The sequence below is a fragment of the Camelus ferus genome, chromosome 27 (assembly GCF_009834535.1).
Source record: "Camelus ferus isolate YT-003-E chromosome 27, BCGSAC_Cfer_1.0, whole genome shotgun sequence".
NCBI classification, from domain to species: Eukaryota; Metazoa; Chordata; class Mammalia; order Artiodactyla; family Camelidae; genus Camelus; species Camelus ferus.
The window spans coordinates 22,660,581-22,683,141 of NC_045722.1; the positions used below are offsets into that span (position 1 = coordinate 22,660,581).

The following is a 22,561-nucleotide window of genomic DNA, read 5'->3' on the forward strand; positions in this document are numbered from 1 at the left end:
GCTTGAGTCTTTTATAAAGGAATGCCCGCCTGTATTAGTTATGAAATTCAGGGGGAAAAGAAAAGACACCAAGAGACCTGGGCAGGCACTGACAACAGAGAGACCTCCAGGTGACAGAGAGGTGATGGAACACTCTGGAGGGAGGGACGGAGGCGAAGGTGACTATATAATTTGTAGGATACAGAACAAAATGAAAATGTAGGACTTTTGTTTAAAACGCAGAGAAAAGAATCATTAAAGGTACATATAATTTTATCATGCAGCCTTTCAAAATTTATTTTGTTCTTGTTTTCTTGGGCGGTAGGTTCTTAGGTTTATTTATCTGTTTATTTGTAATGGAGGTACTGGGGATTGAATTTCGGACCTCGTGCGTGCTGAGCATGCGCTCTCCCACTTGAGCTCTACCCTTCTTCCCTTATCATGTCTCTTTGTATCGGGCTAGCTCTAAATACGAAGATCAGAATATTTAACTCTTATGAGGTACTACTTAAATTATACAGTTCCTGTTTCATGGCTCGTGCCTGGAGTTTGTCCCTCAGCCGAGCCGAAAGAGATGAGCACAGGCAGACTCAGAAAGGTTGGGAGGAGAAAGGACCCCATTCCCACGGAGGGACCAACACTGGGAGCACCCCTGGGCCTGGGGATAATCGCAGCCAGAACAGACCCTGCAGGGCCATAGGAGTCCCACTTGCCTCCTGGGCCTGGACCCTCTTCTCATAAGCCGTCTGACCTAACCACCCTGCTGGGCACGGGGTCTGGGAAAGTGGAGCCGCTGGCCTGCTGCTCCAGCCCCCAGCAAACCGCAGCCAGCAAGGATGCTGAAACCTCCATGCTGGGAAAGCTTGGTACCTGAATGAGGGCTGAGAGAGAGGCTCACCCACTCCAGGGCATGGTCCAACCAGGCACCCATCAGAGGGGAGGTGCTGCTGCCTGCCTGGGGCTCTTGCTCTGCCCAGGATGCTGGGGATACCCAGCCTTCGTCTGGATCCCTGCTAGGGACAGAGGGCAGTGGAGTGGGAGCGGGAGGGTGGTGTGTGGTGCACAGGCTGGGCTGCAGGAGCTGTGGGAGTGGACAGCCTAGAACCCTTCCAGGGAGGCCATAGGAGACGGGACCGGGCCACAGGAGACGTGGGAGCTGAGGCCCCAGGTCCCCAGTGCACATGCCATTGTCCCATTGACCTTCACTTACAAAACACACATCCAAAGCAAAAATCGTCAAGATTCAAGGCAACCCTGCAAAGCATGAAACCCCACGTACAAGGCCGTTTCAAGCCCTGGGCTGTGCAGCGGCACTGGTGGCCATGGCAGCCTGAGTAGGGTCAGGGTTTCTTGGTTTTGTTCTTTTGCTTCCCTCTGTTTTCAAGAGGGGAGATCCTAGAGGAAGCTTGAATTCTGAGACGTAGACTCCTTTAGTTGAGAGAGGACAAAGAAGATGGCCAGCTAGCCTCCCAGAGGGGATTCACAGCCCAGCGGGAGGGAGAGAGAAGGAGGGCAGCTGTTCTGGGTGGGGGTGTCAGATTTGGCAGGGAGGGAAGGGTGTTACCATTCCTCAGTTTCTATTTTCTCTATGAATTACTTGCTTGGGCTGCCGAGGGGGTCTTTGAGGGAAGATGGGACACAGGAGTTGTGAAGGAGAGGCCAGCCATTGTCAGAGGTGAGTCAGGGGTTGGATATCCAGTCTGGCTTAAGTCATGGCTTCCATGGAATTATGAGCTTCCAGTCTCCCTGGTCATGTGATACTCAGGTTCCTGAAAGACAAGGCTCCACCTGGCCCCACTCAGAGGAAGGATGGCTCCACCACGACTTGTTTGGCAGGGGGAGGTAATTAGTTTTATTTGTTTTTAGAGGAGGTATTGGCAATTGAACCCAGGACCTCGTGCATGCTAAGCGTACACTCTACCACTTGAGCTATACCCTCCTGCCTGTTTATATGTCCTTTTTAAAATTACATGATGGTGATGGTAACATTCTTTCGGTTTTTGTTTTCACTGTGGCAAAACGTGTATCATATAAAATTTACTATTTTAACCATCTTTAAGTGTCCAATTCATAAGGTTTGTCTTTAAGTGTCTTTACTTTGCAAAATAAATTAAGACTGGGGGGTGGGTATAGCTCAACGGTAGTACACATGCTTAGCACGCGAGAGGTCCTGGGTTCAATCCCCAGTACCAACCTATAAATAAATGAATAAAATAATTAATTAAAAAATAAATTAAATGACTGTAACTCAATAAAAAAAAGTTTAAAAATAAATAAAAATAGACTGACAGTTGTCATCCTATATTGCCCCTCTAAAATGGTCTTTCAGTTTTTGTTTTCTTTTTAGTTTTGAAATCGAGACACTTTATGAGCCTTAAAAAGCTCTTCCTTATTTAAACGACTTTATGGGCAGAGGAAACTTCTGAGACATTTTATAGAAAGTTTAAAGATACGGCATGAGACTGAGATTAGGATTACTTATTTTATTTCATCGTTAGAATGCTCTGATAAAGTTCTCCTAATTCTGGTATCTTTTATGTATATCCCTTTCTGTGACATCATCAAAATTGTCTCATATTCTCCCACAGTGCTGTAATACTTCCCCTTTGTATTTCATGCGTACTCACAGATCAAACTAAAAATAATATGCTTTTCTAAGGATATTTTTTGTAACAGAAATATAAGAATACGTATACAAAATATGCATATGGATTTAGTTGTTCGTTTAGTCAGAGCTGTTATACTAAATGGTTCTAAGATTTATAGAGATTATGCACATATACTGGTTTTTTGGTTTTTTTTTCCATTCTGAGCCTCAGACACCAAAAATCCCACAGGAAGTTGTCTTTTAAGTGTTGTGGTTTTTAAGTTTCCGGTTCAGTTTGCATTAGACAGTCAGAAATAATTTGTGCAATTGAAAGAGATTCTTGATTAACTTTATTGTGATTCTAAATGAGAGTCACAAATTTGCTTGTATTTCTTCCCATATAATTGATCTAAGGCGCTATAACCACCTCCATATGTAAGCATTGAAGTTTTGATATAATTTGATGTTTTTGGTGTTCAGTGGATAAATTCTTCATTGTTAAAGAGGCAACTCTCTGATATTATGCTTCATGCTTTCTACTTCTTATGAGAGCATCTCCTCAAAAATAAACCATAGGAATGGAGACGTGTTTTTAATTAGTGACAATCTTTATTTTTACAAATGACAAAAACTTTCTCTTGATTCTTTAGTGAAAAGGAGATACATAAAAATACATCATACTGCTCAATTTAGATATAAATATTATTGAAAATTTTTAGAGGATACTACTATTCATTGAAATATTTTTATTAATGTAATTTTAAAAGCACAGTATTCTCAAAGGTGAAATTTCTCGCTTGATTTCATTATTTTTTAAACCACGGTAAAAGTAAAATTAACTAAAATGGTAATCAGGTGTCTTAGATCTTCGACAAATCCATATGTAATCTGGCATTTAAATTATATATGGCAGGCTTGATGAAAAGTGACAAATGAGAACAGAGAAAAGGTCTTGGTGCATTTGAATATCTCTGGGAGTTGATCTGTGAAAGACACTATACCTGGTTCTAGGCAAGTCATGTTGGTTGCACATCTTATTAAATGGGGAGACTGGTAAAGATAATGTGGAGCATCTTCCACAGCTACCTTTTAAAATAAAAAAAATAATAGTTCCGCAATTTAAAAAAAAAGCATTTGCTCATAAGGAAATTTTAATTACAATTCTTAAAAGATTGAATAAATACTCTTTGTCCAAAAACAAAACAATCTCATACAACATGACTTGAAAACAAAAGTGACTCCAACCATTTCTGTGTCGGGGATGGAGGTAAAGGATAGGGTTTGATTTGCAGAATGCTTTTTTCTAGTTTCGATAGCTTCAGGTTGCAAAATATATGGTATTTTACTGTGAAATCTTAATTGATATTTATGTATGATATACCGGTATTTCTTGATTAAGAGAAGTTCGATCTTTTCATAGAGTTGAATTGTAAAGAGAACCATCGTCTAAAGCCTGACTTTATGCTCCCCCCCCCCCCATTTCTCGTGTACCTTCTGTGGCACTATACTAAGTACTTTAAGGATGTTACCATTCATGTAACTAAGAATCTCTGACATTTGTGGAGAATAATGAGGCTGGAAGCGGTTTTTTAAGTATTTCTTGGTGTTCAGCAAGGCTGTCTGCACTGTGGGAAGTCTGCGTAGTGGCTGATTAAACTGGACTTGGGGACCAAACGTCCTTTCCTGCCCAGCGTGAGCTAGAGGAACTGGGTTAGAAATGCAAGGCAGCTTGACCCCTTCACTCACCAAGAATTTCAACGTTTTTGATGCCAAAAATACGCTTCTGAGATCCCTGTCTAGATGGGCTGGAGAAAGACTTTGGCTGTGTCTGGAGGCCCCATGTGGGTGGGCCAGGACTGCTTGCCTAGGGTTGCCCGTGACCTCAGACCAGATCTAGGACAGCCGGTGCTCCGAGCGCGAGAGCTCTCGGAGACTAAGCCAGGACGCACTTTACAGAGACTTATCTGCCTCAGGGAACAGCGGAACGCAGCCGTGACAGCGGTTCTTCCCCGCGTCCGGTACCCGCTGTGCCCGCCCAGCCCGCCGCCCCCCCGGCCTGGCTCCTCGAGGGGCACGTGCACAACTCAGGGCCGTTCTCCTGGGGGCGATTCTTGCCGGACCTTTGATGCAAACAAACAGGAAGACACGCAGGCCGCCGGAAACTCAGTTTCCACCAAGTTACTTCGGAAACTGGGCTCTTCCTTCCGCGCCTAGGGTGGGATCCGGGGAGGAAGCGGGACCCGGCCGCTCGCCCCACCCCGTTGATGGCCCCGCCCCACTCCAGCCACGCCCACCAGTGGCCCCGCCCCGCATCTGGCCCCGCCCCGCCGGGCCGGGCATGCTCAGTGGGCCGGCCGGGCCGGCAGGTCTGCGTGGCCGCCAGCGGTTGCCGGCGCCCGCTCCCCCCGCCGACGCCACGTCCCTTCCCCGCGGCTCGTTCCCGGGCGGTTACGTGCGGAAGCCGGCTTCCGAGGCGCGAGCGCGGCGGGAGGCCGAGTGGGGACCGCGCTTGGAGGGAGGCGCCGGCCGGGCGCACCCGTGAGGAGACCGAGCAGGCGGCGCTGCCCGGACTTTTGTCCGAGTTGAGTCCCTCCCCGTGGGCCGGGCCTCCCTGCCGCCCCCGCCCCACCCCGCTCGCTCTCGGGAGATGTTTATCTGGGCCGCGGCGTGAGGAGCCGGCTGGCCCGTGGCGCGGAGTTTCGGGTCCGGGAGCCTCGCGCGGCACCGGAGGGAGACAAGATGTCCGCCAGGGCCGCGGCAGCCAAGGTGAGCGCCTTCGGGGCCACCGGGCCCGCCCTCCTGCCCGCAGGCGGCGGCAGGGCCTGGGGCGGCGGGAGAGGGCGGCCAGGGGCCCGGAAAGGGGCGGCGGGCGCAGGGCCGGCGCTGGGGCAGGTGCATCGCCGTGGGCGCCCGGCCCGGCTTCGGCTCTGGCCCCGGCTCACCGTGGCGGCGGGCGGGGCGCGCAACAGGTCGGGCGGCGGGGAGTGGGCACCGCGGCTCCCGGCGCGAGCTTGCGGGTCCGGGGTCAGGGTTCGGGTGCCGCCTCCCGCGACCGGGTTCTGCCGTCCTTGCGGGAGTGGTTGGTCCCCGGCGAAACCGTGCAGTTTCGCTCTGATGTCACTCTCGCTGGTATGCGCGTGCCAGCGATAAGACACCAAGACAGCAAAACGCTCGGCTTGTGTGTTGTAGGTTGGGTTGGTTTTTTTTTTTTTCTTTTCATGCTTATTTATTTAGGGTAAAAATTATTTATAAGTGGAAAAAAATTAACCTCTTAACACTTTGTAATAGTTTACTTTGAATTAAACTTTCAAAAGTAACACGGAATACCCCTACAAATGAACCCTAAGATGAACTCTTAAAAATTGAAATTAGCGAACTTATGGGTTCATCAGAAAAGTAACACTTTTTCCTATCAGTTTTTCCATGTTCTTTGAAGTATTGTGCCATTTTCTCAGTGCTTTGAAACCAACTTGTAAGTTATATAAAAAAGCTGAAAAATCAGGTAATATTCTCCTCTTCTTTTGCACGTTTTCATCGTAAAATAGTACCTGCTCTTTTAAACAGTTGGGAAATACAGAAATGTGAAAAGTAAAAATCTTCTCCCTTAAAAATCGATTCATTATTTCAAACAGTACTGAAGTACTTCAGGAGGCAGTGGTTTTATGTATCTTTTTTGCTTGAAATGCTTATTAATATGGTATAATATGGCTCTGAAGTTTCTGAACTCCAGACCTTGTTTTCTGGCTGGCAGAAGTTAGCGGTTACGTCTAGTAGTGAGTAAATTCTTTTAAGGAATTTAGTGTTTTCCCTTTGAGAAAACTTTCATGTGTACCTTTTTGACCTTACATCGATGAAGAACAATCCAATGATAAAACTTGATCTCGAGATTTAGACTAAAAGGCAAAATTCTGTGTGATTTTAAAATAAGCTCATATTATTTACCTTTTCTGGGATTTCCTTTCTTAGGAGGAAAGTCTTTGTTTCCATATTACAGAGAATATCACTTTGTTCCTGTAGTGGGATCCCTGGCACTTGATAATCCAAGACCATACACTCTAAAAAGGTTATTTTAGGTCTGGAGAGAAATAAATTTTCAACGTATTGCCAGAGTAAGATGATTTAGAAGGAGTCATACTTTTCCTACTGAACTATGGTATAGAGATTTCTATGGCATATTGAAAAGTATCATCAGTTACACATTACATTGTTGGGACTTTTGCATTCTTGAATATTTATGAGTAAAATGTGAATTGAAAACTTAATTTTTTTTTAAGCCTAATTATGGGACCACCGTAAAATCTTATGTAGAGCAGGCAGGCCATGAAAAATAGGTGAAATGAAATAATGTTCAACCAGTTAATCAAGTCATATTTCATTTTTTAAGGGGATTAAAATGCTTAATAAGAACCAGGCTGTGTCCTCAACACTTTACATACGATGTTTTTGTTTCCCCCGCTCCTCAGTTTTAAGAAAAATGAAGACATTAATTTTGCAACTTGCTGTCTTTGTTTTTAGCATAATAGTTTGTAGAACTCTTATCTAAGGGTCATTATTGCCTTATTGGTGGACATTTAACTTTTCTCCAGGATTTTGTTGTTGTAATAAGTAGCCTTATACTTTTATATCTTGGCTTGTATAGTGTTACTGTATGTCAGAGTCTTAAAAATGGAATTTCTGGGTCATAGGGTATGTGCTTTTAAAATTTTGATATTCACCACTGAATCTTCCTCCGAAAAGGTTGTACCTAGAAATGAATGTAACACTTGTTGGTAAATTACCTAATTTTAAATAAGGATGTGAAACAAAACATCAATAAATGAGATGAGAAAATACACTTTCCAAATGGGGAGAATCACTATTGTAGAATATACCAAATTGCCTCGAGTTGATGTATAAATATTAATATAATTCCAAATAGAATTCCAGGGTGCTGTTGTAGAAAACGTGACATATTGATAGTTTATCTGAGAAAATAATGATAGCCATGAAATTTTGGAAAAAGAAGACCTTATTAGAAAACCTAATGAGTTACAAATGCAAAGTAATTTAAAGCAGTATTTCAGCTCAGGAATGGACATTGGGATCACAGAGTCCACAAACATCCATGTATTTATGAGCCATTAGTGATTATGATTATCAGCATTTAATGTGTGTCAGGTATTGTTCTGAGTGCTTAGCATGAATTAACTTATTTAATTCTCAGAGTATCCCTGTGAACTGAGCACTACTATTATCCCCAGTTTATGGATGAGGAAGTTGAAACAGAGAAGTAAAGTAACTTACCTAAATTCATTCAGCCAGCAAGAGGGAAAATTAAGAATATATGATAAAAATACCACAGTAGATTACTGGAGAAAAGATGGGTTATTCAGTAAATAGTGCTGGGACTTTTGGTTATCCTTAAAAAAAAAAATTAGCTTTCTGCCTTAGGCCACAGTGCTCCCCTCCTCCCCCCATCCGATGTTTGAAAAAGTACAAATGAGATAAATCATACAGGATGCTCTTTTAAAAAAATATACCTGAGTTTGAAAGGTCTTCTCTGGACATGATACTAACTTAAATAATAAAGGAAAATTTTTTATGTGTGTGATACACATTTGAATTTGCAAACAGAATTACCAGTGTACCTTATACAAAATTATTCAAAAGCTGAAAATAGGAATTTGAGGATGATTCTCAGTCTCACCAAGGAATTGTTTAATAATGTAAGAAAATGATATGAATAGTTATTAGGAACATTTCCATTGGTTGAATCATGGAAAGTGGCTGGAGGTAGTGCAGTGACTTCTGGATTTTCAAACTGTTTCAGTTGAAAGGAAGCGATAAAATTTAAGATTATGCCGTTATATATGCTTATTAGATTTTGCTGCTTAAGAATTTCCAGTATGTCTTGGGAACAAACTTTTTTCCCCATGATTATTTCTAGGAATTATAATGTAGTTTAGTATGGAAAGTATATACACCACTTCTCAGGAATTGATTTATTGTATCAAGGAAGGCACAATGGACTTTTCTTAATAGCTGAACTTTTGAAAGTTAAGAACTGTAAAACATAGCTAAATGAACAAAACTAGTTACAAAATTAGTCCTTGTAGATAGGAATTGTGTCCTGAGTGGCTGTTATGACGTACTTTTAATTTTGATGCTGAGTGATCGGTACAGATTTGCTTCATACTGCTGTAAAGGTAAACTAATCAGTGCACTTTATGAGAATTCACCTGATTGTGTCTGCCAACTTTTAATGAGCTCCACTGTAGTAACATTTTTCTGTACCTGACAAGTCTGTACAATACTTGTCACTAGAAATATTTTTATAGTATTTAAGGCAGAAGCATTTAATTTTTCATGTTAGCATGTTTGGCATTTTAGACACTTGTGGCTAAGACTGTCATTTATGTACTTGATTGATAATCCTGACCACATTTACAACTCGGGTTCATTTTAGGACAGCTCCGTAAGACAGGTATTTTTCAAATTATACAGTGCTTTTTCCCCCCCAGATTGAGCAGTGGTACAGATGGTCCTACATTGCTAGGAAAGACCCTATTTACTTTTCTTTCTTTTTAAAAGAATACTGATGTTTTCTTGTTAGAAACTTGCAAACTGAACATTTATTTCATAGTCGAGAAAGACTCTGCCTACTGATTGCTGTCAGCGAGTGATAAAGACAGCCATCCACACCAACAAATAATGAGATTGAAACCAAAAATCTGTGGCTTTGAGAGCTGTCATGTAGTGTATATAGTACGGTTTCCTGTTTGGTTTGAAGGAAAAAGATTACAGTAGTTTCACCCCCCCCCCAATCCTGGTAACAATGTACTGGCCCTGACTGTTGCTTGCTCTTTAGTCTTTTTACTATTTAGAGACCAAAGATAAACTCAGTACAGTTCTAAGAATAAAACTGAGTATAAGTAAGACAGACCACCATGCTGCTAAGGGAAATGTTATTAAAAATAATAATTGTGGTGAAAAATTTGGAAACACAGTCCTGTTCATTGACATAGCTCTGACATGATAAAAATTCAGTCTAATGAGAGACCAGGAGCCCGGCTGTAAATCCAAGTGTGGTCCCACCCTCCTGTGTCTGCCAGTCACAGCTCCTGCCAGGCTTGGGTAGTGTGTACGCACTCAGGGTTGAGTGGGGTGAAGACTAGCTGGTGGAATGAGCAGAGCTCTTCTTTATTAATAAGCAGAGTTTTTGATCAGATGTTAAAGAAGATTAAAAGATAGTTTATGCCTAGTATGTTATTTCAGAAATGTTTGCCGAGAACTTGCTTTGCATCTCTGAATTTCAAAAGACAATTCTTTGTTTAACAACTCTTAATCTTGTAGAAAGAGAACATTAGGACAGTTCACTGAGTTTTAAATGCAATCTAAAATCGGCGTGTTTCAGTACAGTATTTCTAATGTAAGCAGGCAATAAAAATAGACCTTTTGCTGTCTCTGACCTAGAGGGCTTCTTAATTTATTTATTGCAGAGAAGAGTGGCTTCAGGTTGCTTCTTTATGGGTTAGCCAGGTGCTTTATTTCCATTCCTTCTTAAAGAGATAAATTCTTAATAATGAGAAGTGTGTGGTGATTACATGGGAAGGAAATTTCATTTTATATCCTAAAAATGGATGAAAGGAAGGGACTCTGAATGATACACCACAGAGCACTGTTTTAACATGGGAAAACCAAAGTTGCCAAAAACCGTACGGTAAAACACCATTTGAGGTTTAATAACCAGTTCTGACTGTCATACAGGTAGTGTTAATTACGGAATCTCAGGGAGCCCTGAACTTTGGGATAGATGGAAGGATCAGTTTTGATTGGTGTTGCAGAAGTGTTTCAGTTCTGGGTGAGGACATCCTGCCTCTTTGATGCTGGTAGAATGCGGGGAAGTAAATCAACTGATGAGTGACCTCCATCATTCCAAATTATCCTGCCCGGAAGGGAGATGAAGACCTGACTGTCCTGGTTCCTTATTTTACATGGAGACTAACTAGGAACAGAAGATTAGCATATACTTGGCTTAAATTAAAAACATTTTTTTTGATTTGCTGAAATATTTACTGTTTTTGTTTTTTAAAAATAGTATACATTCCCAAAGAGAGAAAGTTCATTTTTTTCCCTCGGTTATTTGAAGAATTTTCACTTTTTTGAATGGTCACCAGTAATCTTTGGGGTTTGTACACCGTTTCTGATGACTGAATTAAACTTAGTTTATGATTGCTTTCTATTATTCTAAAATTCAGGAGATTATCAGTAATGACCTTCTTTTTGTTAGTTCAACAAGCATTGAGCACATTTTGTTTTGGACCCTTGACCCCTAAAAGCTTGTAGTTTCCAGCTGCTGTATACTGTGATCAGTTGTGAAATGTGTAATTCATTTTTAAGATCCAAAGAATTTGCTTAGTTTAATCTTAAAATAAATATGAGCACACTTATGGTCATTGTATAATAACGTGACATCCTTGTGTGCTTTTGTGATTGGGGAAGGTGCTGGAATCATACCCAGGGCCTGGGCTTGCTGTGACACATGAGTTTTTGCCATTTTCCTTGTTCATTTCTGAAAAAAATGTTTCATTTAAATCTGGGTACATTCATAAAGGGTCGTATGCATGCCTTTAGTTAAAGTATCTCAGTAGGAGAAAAAGATTAAGAATTATAAAGTAATTAGAATTGGCTTATAACTCCTTGAATATACTGACGTGGAAAATGGACAGTAAGCCAGCTGTTACTGTTAGATTTAGGGTCTAACAGGCTGTGAAATACCTAACAACTTGGATTTTTGAAACTGTATTCTATATTTAGCAGATATTTCTTGCCAGCCTAGTCTGTACCAGGCACTGTCCTACGTGCTGGTATAGAGTAGTGAGCATATCACTGTACTGTGCTCCTGGAACATTAGCCATGTGGGCAGAAAGCGACAAATACAATACTGTACATGGTGGTGCGTGCTGGAATCCCTGCCGTGCCATTTCTGGGTCATACCCTCCTTTCCCCAAAGAGTACACCTATCTTGTCTTCTGTAGTGCTTCTTTTCTAGCTTTCCCCTATAGTTTTGACACTTAATTGTGCATTCCATTAACACTGTAGTTCCACCTGTGAACTTTACAGAGTCTTCCAGGACAGGTTCTGTTGTGTGTGGCTTCTTTTGCTCAGTATCGTGTTTGTGAGATGGTCAGTGTGTGGGTAACTGGTTCATTCGCTTGGTTGTATTCACGGATGATTTTCAGAGTATTCCATTTTATGAGGGCTTACTGCCAGATTGGCTTCTGGAAAAGATAGTTTGAACTAGACTTTTGTAGGTTTTGGAGAAAAATGGGTATACTTGTCTGAGGGACAAGAATTAGATAAATGCGTTGGCTAGTCACTGGATCACTAACAACTATGTGAAAGGTAGTAAGCTGTTTTTGATATTCATATGATGTTTACCTTGAAAAGTCAATTTTAATTTTGCAGGCATTTTGTGACTTAAAAGGTCTTAGCAATCCATCATCTTAAAGTGTATTTTCATATTTTCATACTCCGTGGTATAGGGATCCCTTTAGTTGACAGTGATCAGATCAGCAAAAGCCACAATGGGAGAAATATGTGTTTTGGCAAAAGCAAGTAAATACCAACCTACTTTTCAAGTATTGAATTGTAGGAAATCTTTCCCAGCAGTGTCATGTAAAGGAACTTTGGAAGATTTATTTACTGTTTTTTTTAAAAACCGTGATAACATACTGGAATATTTAATTAAACAGATGTATACCGGCCCCTATTTTGATGCTGTATTTCCTGTAAGATCAGAAGACAGTGGCCATGGCAAGCAGATTTTCACTGGAGTTGTAAATATGACAAGTGTGTATTACTAATAAAGAATAGCCTCCTAAAACTGATTGCCAATTCTGTGACCAGTACTAAGTGTTTTATTTTCTTTATCTGATCTAACCTTAATTCTTTCAGGTGCTGCTCTAATCTCTTTTATAGGTGAGGAATCTAAAGTTAAATTTACGTGGTCTAGCTAATCGCACACTTGCTTTTGTGCTGTGTAACTCATACATGCACAGGCTTTTACGATCATGGGTTGTAAAGGACTGTCAGGGAGAAAGGAGTGTCTGTGTGGAATGTCGTTGGGCGAGTTGGGCAAGTCTCAGACCGGACGTGTAGCGTGAATCATGAAGGCGGAAGAGAGGGTGCTGTGGCGTTGGGCCGAGAGCACAGGCTGATCTGACAGCGGGAGGTGTGGCCCGCTCCAGCTGATGTGGGCCTGGAGGAGGGCAGGCCTGATCTGCCAGTTTTTCAGAACCAGTTGTAAATACAGAGTTGATGTAAATTACCCTGACTTACAAGCTGCCAGCTGACTTCACTTTTTATGTCTTCTTATTGTGAAATATAACACCTGTGTAAAAGTACATAAAGCAAATGTACATTAATAAATTGCTACATGGTGAACACCCGTGTAAACACCACCCAGATCACAGAGTAGAATATTGCCATCTCCTCAGAAGCTTCCTCCCTTGCCTCTCCTGTGTTGTTGCATGTGAATTCATTCATCTTCGTTGCTGTTTAGTATTTTCTTGTATGAATATACCACAGTTTGTTCTACTGTTGTTGGACATTTAGATTATTTACTGATTTGGGCTGTTAAGAATAATGTTTCCTTGAACACTTCTGCATGTCTCTTGGTAACATGTGCACATATTTGTCTAAGACATGTATTTAGGGATAGAATTGCTGCTGGATTTAGAGTGTCTTCAATTTTAGTAAATAATGTCTTTCCCAAAGAGATTGTACCAGTTTACACTCTGCATCATAGTGAATGAGAGTTTCTGTTGCTCTGCACTTTCACCAAAACTTGCTATTATCAGACTTTAATTTTAGCCTTTATAATTGGTCTTTAGTAAGTCTCATTGTAATTTTAATTTGCAGTTTTTGACCAGATGAAGTTGATTGAGCAACTTTCCGTGTTTATGCTTTGTTCCAGTCCTTTGTCTATTTTTCTTTGGGATTGATTATCTTCTTACTGATTTACTTTTTTTTTTTTGATAAAAGCTGGTTGATTATATGCATTGTAGGGATATTTCCCAATCTGGTGGTCCTCTTAATGGTCTTTTGGTGTATACAGGTTCTTAATTTGAATGAGGTCTGAGTGTAGGGCACAGAGAAAGGCCATCAGGAGGTAGACAGAGAGTTTTAGGAGAGGGACCTTGTCTGTTGACAGGCCAGATGCTGCGCAGAGAGATCAAGTAATATAAGGACTGAAGAGGTTACCACCGAATAACCCTTAAGTCTTTGTCACTTTACGGGTTTAGGTTCTGGAGTCTTTATCTTGAGTCTATCAGTTGATAGTGGTTTTGCATCCGTAAAACGCAGGGTTGTTGTACACTTAGCACAGCACTCAGAATAGAGTGAGCCAATATCTTAGCTATGTCTTTTAAAAACATTTTAAGTGAAGCCCATCTTAATATCAGAAAAGAGGCATGTAGGAATTGGGCATTTCTGTGCACACGTGTACAGACATTTACCTGATTTATGTATATGTATTTATTTTATACTGGACAGAGTTTGGCCTGTAGGTTGAGTGCCAGATCAGCAATATGTTCTGTGGTTTCAGAGAAGGTCCTTGAGCTCCTGAGATACTTCTGAAAATTTTATACAATAGCATTAAGTAAGAGATGCAGTCTTTAGTCTGATGAATCAGGAAATAGAGATTAAGGACTAGCCAGACTCAGTGCACCTGGCTCATTTGGGGTACTCATCCAATACGATAAATGATTCTGTTCTGTTCATTTTTTTACCTCCTGAGCACTTCGTCTCTCCACTTGTTCCATCCATTTGTTTCTACCATTTACACCCCCCTTCCAAACACACACACGCACGCACACACGCACATACACACTACTCCCCCGAACACATAGGCCCATACACCCATTATATTCTATGTATTCCCATTGTGCCTCCTAAGTAGTGTCATGCCCCGTCACCCCCCTTTCTAAAATGATCTTTCTTTCTAAAATGATCTCAAAATCCAAGTTTGGGGAGTACCCCGTGCCCCGGTACAAATACTTATCCTAGGACTTCTAGGCTCATTGCCTTTAGCAGTAAAAGACCAGCATGCATAATACAATCAGTAAAGTGCTACAGGGTTATTTGGCCCCAGAGACCCCTCTGGCCTCAGCTTGACTCTTTCTCCCCCTTGGTCTCTGTCCTCACACTGGGCTGTGCTGTGTTTAGTTCACAGCAGGTACGGAGCTTCCTGCCAGATTCCTCGTGAGTTGCTCTCAGGGCACTCATTTCCTTTCCTTGATCTAAGCCTGTGACAGTACATGCTGTTGTGAGAGTTTTGGACTGTCCGATTCTTATGTTAGGCTGTGAGCTCCAAAAACACAGAGGCCACGTTAACGTGTCCTCTTATCATGGAGCTTAACACAGTGTCTGGCATAGAATAAACTCTCAAGTGTGGTTTGAACGAAAAAAGCGCTTTCCTGCCCTCGGGCTCATGCACATGCTGTTTTCTCTACCTGAAAAGCGTCCCCACCTCCATCCCTCATGGCACCTAGAGTCTCTGCCAATTGCTTTTTTGTTTTTTAACAACTGATTATCAATTTGTTAAAAAGGTTGATTTAAGCATCTGCAGCGGTGACTTCAGCCTTGAGTCCTGGCTCAGGACCAATGGATGTAGTAATCTCCTTGAAGGAGCCCCATCTGAAAACAACTGCAAGTCTTAGAACCTTCACCACAGGAATGTTCCTGTAGTTACTCTCAGGCTTGGTATGCAGCTGAGCTGGTCCTGTTACTTCTAGAGTCTTTGTGCCTTTGATCAAGTCAGCGCATACCTTCCCCTGAGATTTTAGACGGTGGCTGGTGAAGGTAATTCTGATTCGGTGAGCTGCCACCTCTGGTTCCACAGGTTCTTTCTAGATCTTCAGAAGCCACAGCTGTGGTTGGACTTCCTGCCTGACTGGTTCCGCTGTCCCAGCAGCTGCGAGGCATAAGTGGGCAGACTGGAGCTTCCTCACTGCCCCATCCCAGCTCTTTTCCTCATCCTGAGCCTTGAAGTGAGGTCCAAACTCGGCTTCAAGCTCCCTGTCCCTCTCCCTCTCCTTTGATTTCACTGACAGCATCTCGAACACATTTGCCTGCTGGTTCTCTGAGTCGTATCTGACGTCTGCCCCTCCTAGACGAGAGGTGCCGTTTCTACTCTGGGCTCACTTCCTGGTAACAGACCAGGCTAAATTCAGCCCAGGACTCCCAGAACGCACTCGTGCACCCCCAGGTCTAGCTGCATCTTTCTTCCCTCAAAGAGGAGGCCGCTGTGGAGAAGCCAGCCTGTGGAAAATGTGCTCTGTGGCCTGCATCTTGGGAGCAGAAGTCTTGGTTTGGGTCTTTCCTAGATTCGGTAATTAATTTCTAGTCCCCTCAAATTACCTTCCTTTTTCTTAAGTGGAAAACTTTCAAGTCCACACAAAAGTAGATGAAGAGTATAGTGAATCCCCACAGTCCCTGCACAAGGTGTGGTTACCAGTTCACAGCCAGTTTCATTCCCTCTCTACACCTGACCGTTGTATCCTCTCTCCCGTTACTTTGAAGCAAATACCAGGCATGTCTTTTCATCAGCTAATGTTTGAGTCTATATCTCTAAAAGATAAGAACTCTTAAAAAAAAAAAACTGTATTACCATTATCACACTTTAAATTCTAAATCAAAAATCCAACATTTAGTCAATGTCAAGTTTCTAATTGTCTTAAATATCAACTTTCTTTTTTTAATGTATTTTTTAAAAAATCAGGATCCAAATCAAGTCCTCCCATGGTGATTGGTATGTCTGCTAAGCCTCTTAGACAGTACGGTTCACCCATCTCGCTCTGTGTGTGTCTTTGTCCTTGCCACCCACGTTGCAGTTTTATTGGTGAGAAACAGAATTGTTTGTCCTGTAGAATTTCTTAGTCTGGATTTCAGTGCTTGCTTCCCTGTGATAGTTACAGTTCTTGTCCTGTTTCCTGTAAATGTGACTGTTTCCTTTTGGGTTTGTCTGACACTGCCTTGTGATTAGATTGAGGTTATGCATCAGATTAAGGAAAGAGTATGTGATATTTATGTCTTACTACTGGTGTGGTAACCTTGATCATTTCATAAGGTACTTACTGTTTTCCCTCTGTGATTGGTAAATGTCTCGGGCCAGATACTTTGAGATCGCTTCTCTCCAGACCCTTGCCCACTGGTAATGCTCCTTGATCTTGCTTGCAGCACTTAATACTGTGTTCTTTTCCTCTAATAGTGACTTCGTATTTCTTTCATTTCTTCTACATTACTCTGCAAGGAAGAGCTGCCCCTTCTTCCTCATGTGTTTAGTTATCTGTACTTGTACTAAAAACCTTGAGTTTAGATGGACACCTCAGTTCCTATTCATCACATTTCAGTCTAGCCTTCCCCTTTTTTGTAACTTTTTTCTCTGACAGTGAGGAAACAACTTGTCTAGAGTCTATTCAGTTATTCATTTAGTCCTGATGTACCTGTAATTAGTGAGTTAACCCATCCTACCCCTGTGAGAAACAGAACTAGAGTATAATATTTGTATACAGATCTTTCGGTCTTTCACATTAGAGTATCTGTCAAAGTACTGTTTTCTAGTTACTTTCTTTCCCATCCTCTTCAGTTGTGGTATTCATTTGTAATAGGTTTATTTGCTGCTGTTTGTATTCCATTTTGGTTCCCATCATCAGGACCACTACCTCATCCTGGTTGATTTTAACTATATACTTGTTATTTGGGGGTATGTGAAACTTTACTGTAGTTCGTAGCTGTGCAACAATATATGCTCAGACATGCCCTTACTTCCTCATCCCTGCGACCCTGAGTCCACTTTCTTCTCTCTTCCACCGCGTTCCCACTTACTCTGTAAATAACCAGTTTCTTTAGTTTCTGGTTTATCATTTCTGGATCTAATTTGCAGAAATGAGTAGATGCATGTGTGTAATCTTATAATCCCTTCTTTCTCGTGTGAAGAATGGAACACTGTTGATGTTTTTGCACTTTGCTTTATTTTTGAACCTCTTAAGAGTCCTCCATTGTGTGGATGTGCTGTAATTTCTCCTCCACTCTCAGGTGCTTGGTCACCTGGATAGTTGCTGTAGTGCACTTACACACGTTGTTCTGGTTGTGAGCAGCTGGTGCACACGCACAGTCACATTGTTGGAGGTTTCTCTTCAGGGCCGACTTCCTAGAAGTGGGATCTCTAGGTTAGAAGATTAAGTACATGTTAGTTTTGCTAGGTCTTGCCGAATCTGGCTCCAGAGAGGTGGTGTGACTGTATTCCCCCTGGAAGTGTGTGAGAGTGAATGTTTCCTCACAGTCTTACAAGTAGACTGTTTTGTCTTATTTTTTAATTTTTGCTGGTTTGATAGGTAAGAAATGGCATCTTGGTGTTATTTTAATTTGCATTTCTCTAATTATGACCAGGTGTGGACCATTTTCCAAATTTTAGCATCCTTTTTGCAAAGTATCTTCCTGTTTTTCTATTGTATTTTGTGCTTATTCCTGCAGTTTTTAAAATTTCTTTACATATTACAGGTATTGGCTCTCGTGGTGTGTCTTGCAGTTTTCTTGACTTTGTTTATGGTGTTTTGTTTCTGTGTTTCTTTTTTGGTCAGGCAGACATTTTTTATTTCTTATGTTCTTTATTTCTCTTAGACCTTGAGTTATGGTTAGAAATCCTTTCCCTACACCAACATTAAAGAGAAATTCACTTGAGTTTTCTTCTAGTACTTGTATGGTTTTTTTTTTTTACATTTAGATTCCTCATTCATTTGGAGTTTATTCTTGTGCATGGTGAGAGATAGATCTAATTTATGTTTTTTCCAAATGACGACCTAGATGTTCAGTAGCATTTTTTAAAAAATGTATCTTTACCTCAGTGATTGGAGATGTTACCTTTGTCATACACTAATTTTCTGTTTATTAATGACGGTCTGTTTCTGGGTTTTCCGTTTTATCCCACTGGTTTGTTTGCTCACACACCACTGCCACACTGTTCATTGTAGAGACCTTATAGTATGTCTTAATTAAGAGGCCTTAATTTGATAGGGCTAGTTCCCCACTAGGAGTTTTTCTTTTGCAGTGGTGTTTTGTTTTGTTTGGTCTTCAATTTTACCTGTTACTAAACTTAAATAGAATTGTGTTCTTGTGCCTGACTTCTTTTATTCAGCATTGAACAGTGTCTATCCATATTGGTTTGTGTAGTTGTAGTTTGTTCACTTCATTTCATGGCTTTGTAATAGCCCATTGAGTGAATGTTGCATTGTTTTCCGTTTTATCGTTGATGGGTATTTAGATGGTTTCTGGTTTCTGGCTATTAAGACTGGTGCTGTTGTGAACATTCTTGTACGTAAAGTCTTGTGCACATACGTACACATTTCTGTTGATTGATCATAGAATATGCTTATTATTGCCAGTTTTCCAAAGCAGGTGTACCAATTTACACTCCTGCTAGCAGTGTTCTGATTAGATTGTTCATTAACTCATTTTCTTCTAGCTTATTATATGGTTGTGTAGGAACATTTAATTGTTTTTTTAATTTGTATTACCCTATTGATTAATGAAGTTGAACACTTTCCCCACATGTTTGCTGGCCATTTTAATATCCTCTTTTTTTTTTCTTTAAAGTCATACTTTATTTTTTTATTGAAGTATAGTTTGCCATGTATCAATTTCTGGTATACAGCATAATGTTTCAGTCATACATCTACGTACATATATTCCTTTTCATACTCTTTTTCTTTATGGGTTGCTACAAGATATTGAATATAGTTCTCTGTGCTGTGCAGTAGAAACTTGTTTATCTATTGATATCTTCTTTTTTGAAGTGCTTCCTCAATTTCTTAGCCCGTCTTCTCTATTAGGCATCCTGTCTTTATTGATAGGAATTCCTGTATATTTTGAATATGAATACTGTGTTGGTTAGATAGACATTAGTTGGTTACTTTAAAAGCCCAGTTTTATCTGAAAATAAATGATAATGCTTCTTTGTTGTGTATGTGAAAAGTCATAAGTTTTAATACTCAGATGGCTTGTATTAAAACTGGTATATTTACTGCCTTCTTATTGAATCTTCATCTATTACTACTGCCACCTTAGTAGTGAGATTTTCAGCCTCAAGTTGCCTGGTCTTGGAACTAGGAGGGAGCTCCTTGATGGAGTGTGCCTCAGTGAGGCTTAGCAGCTTGTCACCATCTTACCTTAGACATTTAGGATTAAGAGGAAGTGATTTTAAAGAAATGTGACCTGTTGAGTGTACAAATTTGGTCTGTTTTTCATTGAGTGCTTTGTTAGAGAAGTATCATGGTTTTTCATGTATCTTATGTAGAAATTGAAGAGTTTTTTTAAATTTATTTTTTATGTTTTTGAAAATCAGATAATGGTTTAGTGAAGGAGGAGGAATAACCTGAGAAACTAAAAACAGATGTGTGAACTAACTATTCACGTTTTTTTAATAGGTTAATTCTTTTCCTCACTTTAGCAGCTAAAGAGTGTTCTCGATTTTTATAAGAATTTGATGAATTTGCTCATATGTATGTCTTCTGAGATGTTCTACTGCTCACAGTAGGTGTGGTCAAGATTCTGTTCTTTTGTTCCCCGCAATTTTCAGCTCCTTATTAATCTTGTCATTACCATTCAGGGTGTGTGTGTGTGAATACTTGTTTACATGCTAAACTATAGTTGATTTACAACATTGTGTTAGTTTCAAGTGTACAGTTTCAGATTCTTTTCTATTATAGGTTATTGCAAGATACTGACTGTAGTTCCCCATTCTATACATTAGGACTTTGTTGTTTACCTATTTTATATATAGTAGTGTATATCTGTTAATAGCAGACTCCTAATGTATCCCTCCGCTTTCCCCTTTGGTAACCATAAGTTTCTTTTCTACATGTGTGAGTCTGTTTTTGTTTTATAAGTAAGTTGATTTGTATTACTTTTTAGATTCCACATAAAAGTGATATCATAATATTTGTCTTTCTCAGACTTCACTCAGTACAATCTCTAAGTCTATCCAAGTTGCTGCAAATGTCAATATTTCATTCTTTTTTATGACTGAGTACTATTCCTCTGTGTGTGTGTGTGTGTGTGTGTGTGTATGTATATACACACAATATATATAATGTGATACATATATACACCACATTTTTTTTTATCCATTCATCTGTTGATGGACACTTTGGTTGCTTCCGTGTCTTGACTATTGTGAATAGTGCTGCTCTGAACATTGGGGTGCGTGTATCTTTTTGAATTAGAGTTTTTGTCTTTTCTAGATATATGCCCAGGAGTGGGATTGCTGGATCATATAGCAACTCTATTTTTAGTTTTTTAAGGAGCCTCCAGACTATTTTTCAAGTGGCTGCACTAATTTATGTTCCCACCCACAGTGTCAGAGGGTTCCCTTTTTGCCACACCCTCTCCAGTATTTATTATTTTGGGGACTTTTTGATGATGGCCATTCTGACTGGTGTGAGGTGATACCTCATTGTAGTTTCGATTTGCATTTCTCTAATAATTAGAGATGTTGAGCATCTTTTCATGTGCCTGTTGGTCATCTGGATGTCTTCTTTGGAGAAATGCCTGTTCAGGTCTTCTGCCCATTTTTTGATTAGATTTTTTTTTTTTTTTTTTTTTTTTTGTTATTGAGTTGTATGAGCTGTCTGTGTATTTTGGAAATTAAGCCCTTGTCGGTCACATCATTTGCAAATATTTTCTCCCAGTCTGTAGGTTGTCTTTTCATTTTGTTTATGGAAAGACTTAAATTTTGGATTAATGGTAGACTTAGAGAAAAGTTGCAAAAATATTTGAGTTCTTTTATATCTTTCATTCCAGTCCCCTTATGTTTTACATCACTGTAACCGTAGAATAGTTAACAAGGACAAGAAATTAACATTGATACAGTAATGACTAAATTACAGGCTGCATTTGAATTTTGCTAGTTTATCCTTTTTCTCTTCCAGGATTCCACGTTGCATTTAGTTGTTCTTTTTGTGTCTTTGAACCTTTAACCAAGCCTCGGTTTTCTCTCTTTATACTTTTTTTATACCTTTATACTTTTGAAGAGAATTGATTAACTTGTCAGATGCCCTTCAGTTTGGTTTGTCTGATATTTTCTCATCATTGAAATGAGGTGGTGCCTTTTTGGCAAGAATACTGTAAAAGCTGTATTCGTTCATGATGTTGAGCTGTCTTATGTGTGTTTTTAATGCATATTTTGGAGGAGATGATTTGAGGCTATGCTCATCATGTTAATCCTCAAACATTCAACCACTAATTTAGCATCTCTGGGTGGATCTTTATCTGTTGGTACAGTTTGCCTTTTTTCCTTCCACATTTCTTAGCTGAGATTCTACTCTCATAAAGAGTTGTCCCTTTCTCGTTTATGTGTTTAATGATGTCCGCATGGATGTCTGTTTTATTCTGTGGGTTAAAATCTAATATTGTGAGCATTTTGTTGCTCAGGTTACTCCGGCTTTGGCCTGTAGAAGCTCTTTCAGGTTGGTTCTTGTGTTCCTTTGACAAATCCCCATAATTTTTTGAGCAGTCCCTTAATTTCTAGTGCCACATAATATTCCAGTTCACCCTGTATTTTCCCTGTCCTAGCCCTGGAACCAACCCTTCTCTAAGAAATCATGGTTTATCTTACTGGAGAATAGCAGTTAGAAATTAAGGTCTCCACGCTGGCTGTACTCATTGCTGTGGGTTCTCCTTGTGGTAGGTCCTCAGCAGACAGAGCTGGGAAATGGGCCTGTGCGTTTCTGCACGACTCTGCCTGTGTCTGTCTGTGTGTGTAAAACCGCAGGTTATACTGATACCTCAGACTCCGATCGCACATCAGAGTTCCCTTTAGCCTCCCTCCATTTCTTACTTAAGATATTTTCCTCCCACAAGAGAAACACAACCTACATTATCTGTGTGTTCACTTGTAGTGTACACACGAAACAGCTGAAATTTTTCACCCGTTCCCCAGGGAGAAGGACTCACTCT

At 40.5% G+C, this 22,561-nt stretch overlaps 1 protein-coding gene and 1 pseudogene across 6 annotated transcripts in view; one reads left to right on the top strand and one right to left on the bottom strand.

The window, feature by feature from the left end:
• The window catches only part of TJP1 (tight junction protein 1), a 211,729-nt gene that overhangs the window by 110,613 nt on the left and 78,555 nt on the right, over nt 1–22,561 (top strand). Inside the window, exon 1 of one of the 6 annotated variants that reach the window (XM_032469202.1) lies at nt 4,919–5,332. The exons of the other annotated variants lie outside the window; for them this stretch is intronic. Within the exon in view, the coding sequence (XP_032325093.1) occupies nt 5,306–5,332 (27 nt within the window). The 5' untranslated portion in view covers nt 4,919–5,305. Of the gene's footprint in view, nt 1–4,918; nt 5,333–22,561 lie in introns of those variants that run through there. 6 annotated transcript variants of the gene reach the window in all.
• LOC116660151 lies at nt 15,113–15,663 on the bottom strand (annotated as a pseudogene).